We start from the raw sequence: 10,817 nt of genomic DNA on the forward strand, positions 1-10,817 counted from the left end.
TTAATTTTTTTTTTTGCAGTACTCCCAGAGTTACGTAACACCTCAGGGTTCAAAAGAGATGACCAAAGGGATAAATAGAATCAAACTAATTCTGATCAGCTTTGAAAGCAAAGCATTTAAATTGTTTGTAGTCTTATACCTCCAAAACAATATGTTGTGGTTTCCATTTAACATTACGTTGCTCTAATGCCAACTTTTCAGCAGTAAACCAAACAAATATGATCTAATGTTACAGCGTCCTCCACAGTTAGTTTCACACAAGGTCAAGATGTGTAGAAATCACAAAATCGTTGGCACCACAGTTGGTGGCAACCTTAAAAATTCCTAAAAACTAAATGCAAATGAAGCAGTTTGCACTCTGCACTTTTTAAGTTGATCAGGGTGTCAAAAACTTTTAATTATAAATGCACAACTTTCTTTTCTACTGTTTTTTTAATCCATTACTTCTTGTGGTTTAAATATGAAGGGACAGAATAATATTTTTCTCAGCAAGTCTTCAAAATTGGTGAGACAAGAGAACCTGCCATGCAAGCAAGGGAGATATGTGTTGATCTTCATAGTTCATGAAATGACTACAAGAATGGCATTTCCCCTAATCATATGCAGTCAAAGCAATAAATTAAACGTTTAAAGAGCATAGGACACTTCCTTTGGAGGTTATTAAAGGACAGCAAAATAAAAGCATAGCACAGGGCAGACCCAGAATTTGCTGCACAGATTTCATATCTCTTCTATGACCTGGGAACTGTTCTGGTCCCTCAGGAACTGCAGTAGATGGGTGTTTGGTCATCCTGTGTACCCTTTGCTACAAAGCTTTGGATAAGTGGAGGCAAAATGGAATAAAATGATGAAAGAATCAGAGATTTGTTTCTTAAACGATAGTTGGTTGCAGACACAACAGAAAATTGCATGTGAAACCTCTGATAAAAGAAGGCTTTTCTAATGCATGAGATTATTCAACTAAGAAGGGTTCAGACTATGAAGCTGTCCTACTCGAGGTATTAAATGAAAAGTTTACAACAGCTCCTTATAAAATCTGAGGAGAATAAAAACAGGTTCAGTTGTGTGGATTCAGTTGCCAGTTTCTGCCCCAACATTCAAAAACCTGCACAAGCAGTTTCCCTTGGTACTGTTAGGTCAGCTAATGTTTCTCCTCACCTGAATGTGAGGTGAACATGTTTTCATGTTGAAAATAAGGTATTACTGGTCCCAGTGGCAGGATTACTTAACTCCCCATTCAGCTTTAAGACAATTAGATCAGATTTTGGAGCGGGCTGAGGCTGGTTAGAATGTGGCTACTGATTGGCCAACAGATCTAAACAGAGGGTGGTATTAGGGCACCAAGCTGCTCCTATTGGCCAGGCAGTGAAGGTAGTGCTTTCCCATCTGGCTCCTGCGCTTCAAGGATAATCCCCTGGAATACCTCCACAGATGTTTACAACAGAATATAAACTGGGGGAGGAGAATGCATTTTTACATCTAGTTGGATTTCATCTTTTTATGTCGATTTATTTTTTACCTTTAAAATTTAAAGATCACAAATAATTAAAAAACTAAACAGTTAACAGAAGTCAGCAAAAAGCTCTTTCAGAGTTGAGTTTTGTCCATCTGTGGTTTATCCTCTTAATATTTTATTATTGAGGTCATTGGGTTCTGGTTCTAATGTATGCATCTGATGAACAGTCAGGGGGTCTAACAAGAAACATTTTTTAAAATATATATCTTATAGTCAATTAAATTAGAGTTTTGAAAACATGTTTAATTAATTAAAGTAGTTATTTTATGTATGAGAAACATTTCATGAGATTCAGGTAAAAATATAAAATTCCTCCACAAGGGGGTGTATAGCCTCATTCTCCTTTTTCTTAGCCCAAGGCCGCTCTCCTTTTTCCAATCCAGACCACATTTTAAAGCATATGTCTTACGAACAATTAAATGATTTTGGATCAAGTCTTTGATGTGCATATGAAGGCACAATGATTCCTAATGCGAACATATGAAGAGCCAAAAACATTGGCAAACGTTAGAAATAAATAGAAAATAAATGCATGCACACTTGGTTTTATAAATATGAAACCAAATAAATTCTGAATTAATCATACACAAAAACAACTTTTATTTAGGACTGAAATGTAATTATTCCATAATTCCTGGTGGGCTGCACCGCAGAGCGGTTTTTAGCACTGTTGCCTTGCAGCAAGACGATTCTGGGTTTGAATCCCGGCCTGTGGTTCCTTCATGGAGTTTCTATTTTCTCCTCTCCCACTGTCCAAAAACATGATTGTTTGGTTAATTGGTTACTCTAAATTGCCCTTAGGTATGAGTGTGTACGAGCATGGTTTTTGTCCTGTGTGCCTCTTGGCTAGACTGAAGACCTGTCCAGGACTGTAGATAGAAACCTGGAACCCTGCAAGGATAAATGGGGTTAGACAATGGATGGATAGTTCCTGGTTTAAAGTGCATCATAAACTAATTTAGGCTGTCACTCTGGTTTTGCTGATATTTGATTGGTTAATTTAACCAATTACCTTCAACAATAGCACTGTTGCCCTCACACACTAAGATCTTTCACATTGACAAAAACCAAAGGTACTACTATTCAATTGATAAATAAGGTCAAGTTAAAAATGACATGTCAACTATTGAAAACTGAAAATATATTAAATATAGGAATAACTAAATACGTCAGTTATTTTCATTAAAAATGTTGCAGGGTGTAATTATTTCAGATTCCTGTTCTATAGCAAATAGTGTAATTACTTTGTTATATGCCAGCCTTATTCAAAGTGTATACATTTATTTTTCATAAAAATGTATTTAGTTTAGATGCAACATTTATTTTCCAAAATTGTACCCTACTTATAAAATGAAGTTCTGTTCCCCGAGACTAGTGCTACTACCATATAAAGATACATAGACAAGTTAATAAAATAACATTAAAAATAACAGTCCAAAAACCATGCATCCTCTTCCTTCCACCTCAGTTATTTCCTACTCTGTGTTGATCCATCACACCAAGTCCCCATGCCTACAGGATTAAGCCCCATTTATTTTTAAGTTAAGGACATTTGTTTGAGAGCAAGTGAAAAGTATTTCACTTCTCATTTTGTGACAGATAAAATATTGTTGGCCCTTGTTGTCCTCCAAACAAAGATAGTGCGTACATTTCAAAGAACAGGAACTCAAATAAAACCACGTGCATCATAAAAACCTTCAAATATTTAATATTTCAGACCCAAACTGTTGAAGTTCATGCAGACAAAACACTTTGTTACAATATTCTTTGGGACCTCAAGGTAATAAAAGTCAAGGAGCGGAAAAGTTTGGGGGATATTAAGTATATCTGGGCTTTTCATTAACTTTTTAGCCTTGCTGAAACTTAACAGTCCGTTTCTGTAACCTTTTGCTTAACAAGTGAAAGAGAAATCACTTTAATAGTCATAAGATAAAAAACAAAAAAACCCAAAAATTGCTTAATTGAATTACATTTTTATTTGTTTGGAGATATGATATCAAGTCAGTGCTTACAATACAAGTTGTGGAATTATTATTACAATAATAAAATGCAACCTCTATATATTATGATTCACGAAGTACAAAAATAAAGATTCTGTTTTATAGGGTATTCATTCCTATCTTATTAGATTTTAACTTATTTTTTTTACTGGAAAAAGAAAGAACAGTTGTACAGGTACTAGCTGATATACAGTAATATTTGATATTAACCATCTCTGACCAACAATAGTATTATTTGACATATCTCACAGATTGCTAATGTAATGCACTGACAGTAGATTAGCATACAAACAATAGTATAAAAAGCCAACCAGCAATGCCAGCGTCTCATTTGTTTTTACTCGAAGAGAGGAAACGACAGGTTTTCTTGAGGTAACCCCTAACCCTGGCCAGCAGTATATGTCTTTAGGTTTTAACTTTTAAGGATGGAAAATGTTGGAGTCTAAAAAGATACATGAAAATCTGTAGAGTAATCTAGCATACCAGTGTACATGTGATATCTTCAAGAAGCACTGCTCTTGATCTTTCACTGTGAGAGGTTCACTGAGATTGTCTTGTTTGTGTGAATTTGCTTTGTCTATAGATGTCAAAGTGCCAAACTGTGTTTCAGTCTTAGTGCAAGCTTTTTTCCCTTCTTTTGCAGTTTCCCCCCAAAATAACTGCTCCAGTGAATGGAGAAGTCGCAAAGGTCCAAATGCCCAGTGTGCAAGTTTGTGGTCCTCCAGCAGCGCGTAGCTGGACACCAGCACCCCATCAACAAACAAAGTTCCAGCTTCAGTCAGAGGCGCAAACACTCCCACACTCTCAGTGAAAGAAACAGACATAATTCGGGATGTTTCTGTTTGACCCCCCACCGTGCTGATGAGGACGCAGTCCCCGACTTTGGCTCTGCTCGCAAACTGAGCCTGATACTCACTACGTCCACAGTCAGGGTCTAAAAACATTAAATGATGTGGAGTCAGAACCAGTCGGTGGCCACCATCTGTCTCCAGAGACAGAAAGATAGACCGGCTTTCCTGGTCCAGGTGCAGAAACAGGAGGACTTGGCTGTACACGACCTGGCCTGTCACAGACAGAGCCAGGACCCTGTCGCCAGGGGCCAGTGATGACAGAGTCTTCTGCCTCCCTCCAGCAACGGTCACCCGGGCCCAGCCTGGGAAACAGCCACCTCTCTCCACGGCCTCAGACTTATCTGCAGAAACAGAAAGCATCCCTTTTTGTATCATACTAATTATGCAAAATCACTCCATACAAAGTGATATATTTCATCATTTATTTCTGTAAATTTTAAATATGCCATAAAGCAAATAGAAAACTCCCAAAACTCTTTTACTCAGAAGATGATATCAGAGTAATAAGAAAAAGTCATTGACAACCTCCACAGGGAGAGAAGAAACAAAAGGTAATTGCAAAATAAACTCCCTGTTCACAAAGTTTTGAATGCAAGCATATTAATGGAAAGTTTAGTGGAAGGAAAAAGTGTATAGAAAAAGGTACACAAGCAATAGGAACAACCGCAATCCTGAGAGGATTGTAAAATACAGCCCATACAAGAGTTTGGGTGAGATTTACAAGGCATGGACAGCAGCTGGAGTCGAGCTTAAAGCTGCACCACTCACAGACATATCCACAGCATAAGCAACAGCTGTTGCATGCCCTGTGATAGAATACTCTTGAACCAAAGACAGTTTCATAAAGATGTTGATTTAATTTTCCAGCAGGACTTAGTACCTCCCCTCAAGATTCAGTACCTGCTTGCTGCAGTACCAATGACCATGGTGTTACTGTGCTTTATTGGCCAGAAAACCTTCCGGACCTAAACCCCGCAGAGAATCTATGGAGTAATGTCAAGAGGAAGATGAGAAACTCCAGACCAACAATTCAGGCGATCTAAAGACCGCTATTAACACAACCTGGGCTATCTAATACCTGAGCAGAGCCACAGGCAGAAGGCCTCCTTGCCACACTGCACATTTGCAGTAATTCATGCAAAGGAGCCCCGACCATTACTGAGTGCAGATACTGTACAGTACATGAACATACTTTTCAAGAGGTTTACATTTCTGGGTTAAATTTCCTTTTTCATATTTTTCTCAGGAAATATAAAACTTTCCTAAGCAAATAAATATTGGCTGTAAGCCATAATTGTCGAAATTAACAGATATAAAACACTTATGAAACGTATCACTGTGTGAAATTAACTTTTTGAAGTTAATTAATGAATTAAATGAACCTTCAATGATGTTCTAAGGCACTTGTAATTGCAAATAAAACTTACCAGCTTTTACCGAACAGTGGATGTGATATCTAGACTCATAATGGACCCAATCGAAGCCCGCTTCCACAGCCAGCTGAGCCAGGATACCGTACTTCTTTGTTTCTCTGTCATCTGTGGTTATATCCACGGCCCGGCCTTCATAATGCAGAGAGCCAGGAGGGTGGTGACCATCTTCATCCCAGGCCTCCGTCACACGCAAGTGTACCCCTGGCCACTGGTTCATCACAGCAATGGCCAACCTGTTCAAACAGTCCTTACATCGCTGCCAAAGAAGAACACACAAGGGTGGAGGTTTAGGATTAGAGGAAACTCAGCCACTTTTCAGGCAGGTACAGTACCCAAACTGTGGTCTTTTTTTTTTTTTTACATGTAAATTTCTACTTTTTGGTCAAAGCCACATACCGTTTGATACTTTTTCACAGATATTTAGCAATAAAATCACAGACAATTTAGAAAGCTGATCAAAAGAGTTGAGTTTCACCAGAAAACAAAAATGAAGAAAGGATGGTGATATGAGGTTGTTGCCTGACAGCGACAATGTGCGCCATTATCAAATCAATCAAAATTCTATCAAACAGTGAACAAAGCAAACAGAAAAATTAATGTAACCAAAATATAAACAAACATATTTCGTGGAAAACATTGCAGACAGACCTAACCCAGTCAAGTGCTTGTTTATCATGATTTTACTATGCAAAGTTGTTGCTATAATGACTCCTATACAGGTTTGGTGTGGTTTTTAACACCCTACTTTTTCAATGTAAAGAGAAGTGATTAAAATCAGATATTTTCTTTTCTTTTCTGTAGATGATTGCTTTCTTAGGGATGCACTGATACTGACAAGTGACTTTTTCTAGCCAATCCTCGACTGTGGGATTAATCAAAACAGATGCACTGATCAGACCTTTTCTGTCCAGTGCAGATTTCCAGTTTTCTTTGAGGTTTGACCTGCCTGGTTTTGACCAATTCATGTTTATTTTTATTCTATGGACCATAGCACATACACAAGAAAGAATGTGCTGCTGGTTGGGGATAGAGGTTATGGTTATGAATTTGAGATGCACCACTCAGGCTTTTCCTGGCTCATACAGATTTCTGATTATCTCTGCATTTTTGTGGGGATACGCCTAGTTTTCATTAAACTAAAAAGCGTGTAAAAGTACATAATGTTGGTTGATGTTTTTAATCGAAAAAAAAAAAAAATGTTGGGAGTTCTTTGCTTTGTTGCGTTTGACGAAAAAGAAAATGAAAAATTGGCCAATTCCAACATCTGGTTAGTTGAGTGCTTCATCTTTACTTTATATGAAATATTGAGTTAAGTTGCTTTTCAAGTAGTATTTTGCACATTAATATTTTTGTTTGTTTAGAGATGCAAGTTATTTGATATCTTCCACAAAAGACAAACCTCCCCATTCCCACTTCGAACATGATTTGTATGGTGTCTAAGCTGAACTCTTGTTCAAGTGACACACATTTGCAATCATCTATGAAAAGCAAAGGCGCTGCTACAATTACCAGAGCCATGTATCCAAGTCTACACCTAAGTACAGAGACCAATAAAACAGTTGCTCCCTCGCTCTGCAAAAGGCCGTCGCAGCTTTTTGCAAACAATTGGATTGTAACCTACTGTAGCCAGTTTAGCACATTCTTTGGCCTTTTCAACAGGATGACAGAATAATCAAGGCCATTCTCTGCCTTTCCAGATTGTTCCAGGCTCGAGTTAGACACTTTCACCCCTGAGACATTTGATCAAATGTGTGCACAGTGACTCTTAACACCCCCATGGGCCATAATGTAGCAGACTGTGTCAGCATTGTCGCAAAACAGAGTTGGGTGAAAGCGGAACAAAAGATCATGATGACAGCAGCAGCATCTGAGATGATCATTTTAAGCGTCGTGTGCCTATACAAGTGTTTTAAAAAAAACTTAATTTATGCAGCAAAATGAAGCAAGGCAAAAAAAAACAAACAAAAAAAAAAAAACGGATGAGTGTGAGATCAGGAGCTCGGTGAGAAGAAAGCAGTGCAGAGGAGGGTCGAGGTTGAGGCAAATAAGGAGGCCAGAGGGGAAGAATGTATGGGCACAGACTTGGGAATGTGACAGAAAGAGTGAGAAAGAGTGAGGGACAGAAAACAAACTGGGTACATTTCTCTCGCAATACCATTGAAGAGAGGCGTTTCATTGTCACAACTACAATAGTCGCTTTTCTGACGGTGCCATTACTTCAGCAGGCGGGAATTTTAGTATAGGCGACCTCTTCGAAGTTCTCGAAGTGACGCACAAAGAACGTCTTTCACGTGTGTGTGTGTGGGGGGGGGGGGGGGATTATATGCACACATTCTGATTGGGTACACAGAGGGTATGCACATACAATTAAAGATTTTAATCACACACAATAACTCTGACATGGGGAAGGAACACAGACCTGCATCCTAAACAGAGCCTCTGTATCTAGGACAGCACTGTATCTATTTCAGGAGGAGTTTGGATGAAATTTTAGATTTTCTATTCCAGCAATTGCTTTTTCAAAGCTCAACATATTTGGGGTTCTATCTCTAGTAAACAAAACAAATGCAAGAAATGCATTGGCGTTAAAACACAAATGATATTTCTTTGTGTAAGGAAACAAAGTCTGCAACTCAAATCATTTTGTTTCCACTGACAACATCTATAAAAGCTGCAGCAGGTAGCACAGTTTCAGCAAACAATGAATGAGGTCCTTTGGTTTAATCTCAAGGGAAAATATTAGCGTAGCAAAGAGTAAATGAGCTGTAAATGCCAGCCAGCCTTTGCTGTAAAGATTTAAATGACAGCAATGTACCAATCAATCTTCCACAGATCATAATCAAGCAGTTTGTCCTTGATCGGGGAGCAGCTGCTTAAACAATCAAAATCAAGAACCCTTTTTGGTTTGTAAACTCTAACAAATTTGCTCCAATTGACTTTGTTTTAGATTGATACAAATCAGACAAAGGGTTAGGGACAAATGCTTTGATGCATAAATGGAAATAATCTTCCTTTCTACTTTTGTATTTGAAATGAGAAAAAAAGAAGCAAAATTGGTGGACCTATAATGCAAAACTACCTCCTCAAAGAACAAGCAGCACATTTTTCTCAAAAAAAAAAAAAAAAAATCATCTGAAACTGGTTGATAATAAAGAGACACTATTCAGCATTCAGTCAGTCTACGCTGTAAATGTAAAACCACCACACACCAGCCTCACCTTAGTCATGACCCGGTCTGCGCTGGTGTTCTCCTCATCCTTGAAGACAATGTCTGGGTTGTAGTTGCACACCAGCTGATTGAAGCGCTCAGAGTTGCGTGAGATCTTGCCCTCAGCCCTGCCACTGGCCCCAAGGGTGTTCTCCGAGAAGTTGGGGAAGAACTGCTTGTAGCGCATAGGTGTGAGCTTCCTGGGCCTGGAACGCATGCCATACCCAGGACCCGGTCCGCATCCCTGAACCACACCTAGGCAGGTACAAGCAGCTAGCAGGCCAAGTGGTGCCAGACGGGCCCACCAGAACTGCTTCATTGGGGAGGGTTGGAGCTCAGAGGCTCAGGGTGACAGCCCAGTTCCAGGTGTGTGACAGCAACTGAATGAGGATCAGATCTTGGTCCATACCAAATCATGGATTACTGGTGGTGATATTTCAAAATACCAAACTAACAAATCTGAGGTATTTAGATTGCTTTTTTTGTTGTTGCTTTTTTTTTTTTTTTTTTTTTTTTGGTTAAATAAATAGATCTAGTGAATTTTAATCTACAAAGTGGATACTGCTTCTATGACAAGAACGGTCCCAGTGTTCTGAATGGTTGAAGTATTTCTAAAGTGTGGCATCAGTTATTTAAAGTAAGACCGCATGAGGTCTCTGAAGAAGCTTCTCAGCAGAAGCTCTCCTGTTATCTCCTCGATTCCTCCACAGGTACCTGTCTTGACGCAGGTGTTTTGAAGGGTCTCTGCTCACTTACCGCTTCTCTCTCCTCTCCAGCTTCCCTTGAGGAGGCACAAACCTAAAGTCCGGCGCTTTCCCTGACTATAAAACCCTCCTCTGGCGCTGTCATTCTCTTTTTGCTTCGCTTCTTTTAAGATCTCTCTCCTTCGTCCACCCTCTTCGGTCGTGTCTCAGCGCTCCTGGCCACCTTGCACCAGCCATTGGGTCTTATTAGCATCCGGACAAGATTGCCCTCCCTTCCTCTGCGCGCACAGCACACGCCTCCAATTCAGCCATTCAAAGAACATATGATGTTAACTCAATGACCCTCACCCCTTCCACGTCAATTACCGTCTCAGGATGGTTAACCCTTTCATTAAGGAGTTCAGGATTATCTTTTGGCATTTTTTTTTTTTTCTAATATGTGCTTTCCAAATAGTTTTTACGCTTTAAAATGTGCACAGCTGCGTCTCAGTAAATGAGATAATCACTAAAACGTTAATTTATTTCAGTAATTCCATTTAAAAATGTAAACTCATTTTTATTATACACAGATCTATTTTAAACAATTATTTCTGTTAACTGTGACGATTATGGTTTACAGCTAGTTAAAACTTGAACTTCAGTTTCTCTCAAAACTAGAAAATTACATAAGATCAGTAAATGAAATTTTTTAGACAGAAATGTTATGTCTTAGTAATGCCATGGCTTATAATATCATGGGAAAACTGCTGACTTGACAGTTATCCAGTAGACAGTCATTGAGATATTAGGAGAGTAAGCCACAATAGCTCATCACTGAAGAAGTTGACTGCTGACAGAGTGCTGTATCAAAGCATATTAATAGAAAGTTGAGTGGAAGGAAAAGGTGTGGTTGAAAAAGGCGCATAAGCAGCAGCCTTGAGAGGTCTGTGAAGCAAATCACATTTAATAGTTTCGTTGATAGTCTGTAGGGTAGGACTACAGCTGGAGTTAGAATTTCAAAAGACATGACACACAGACGAATCTCAGACATGGTCTACAACTGTCACATTCCTTGTATTGAGCCACTCCTGAACCAGAGACCACACCAGAAGCCTCTTACCTGGGC

The 10,817-nt window shown here is 39.0% G+C and overlaps 1 protein-coding gene across 2 annotated transcripts; it reads right to left on the minus strand.

Moving 5' to 3' along the window:
• Positions 1 to 3,473: 3,473 nt before the first annotated feature.
• On the minus strand, positions 3,474 to 10,005 carry dhh (desert hedgehog signaling molecule). 2 transcript variants are annotated; one of them, XM_047383036.1, is made up of 4 exons: positions 9,765 to 10,005; positions 9,019 to 9,405; positions 5,795 to 6,056; positions 3,474 to 4,708 (listed from the first exon to the last, which is right to left on the minus strand). In XM_047383036.1, the coding sequence occupies exons 2-4, from the start codon at positions 9,325 to 9,327 to the stop codon at positions 3,936 to 3,938; spliced, it is 1,344 nt and encodes a 447-aa protein (XP_047238992.1). In that variant the 5' UTR covers positions 9,328 to 9,405; positions 9,765 to 10,005; the 3' UTR covers positions 3,474 to 3,935. The 2 variants fall into 2 exon arrangements, with proteins under 2 accessions (XP_047238992.1, XP_047238909.1); XM_047382953.1 differs by having other exon boundaries at positions 9,019 to 10,004.
• Positions 10,006 to 10,817: the final 812 nt, after the last annotated feature.

The sequence above is a fragment of the Girardinichthys multiradiatus genome, chromosome 1 (assembly GCF_021462225.1).
Source record: "Girardinichthys multiradiatus isolate DD_20200921_A chromosome 1, DD_fGirMul_XY1, whole genome shotgun sequence".
Classification (NCBI taxonomy): Eukaryota; Metazoa; Chordata; class Actinopteri; order Cyprinodontiformes; family Goodeidae; genus Girardinichthys; species Girardinichthys multiradiatus.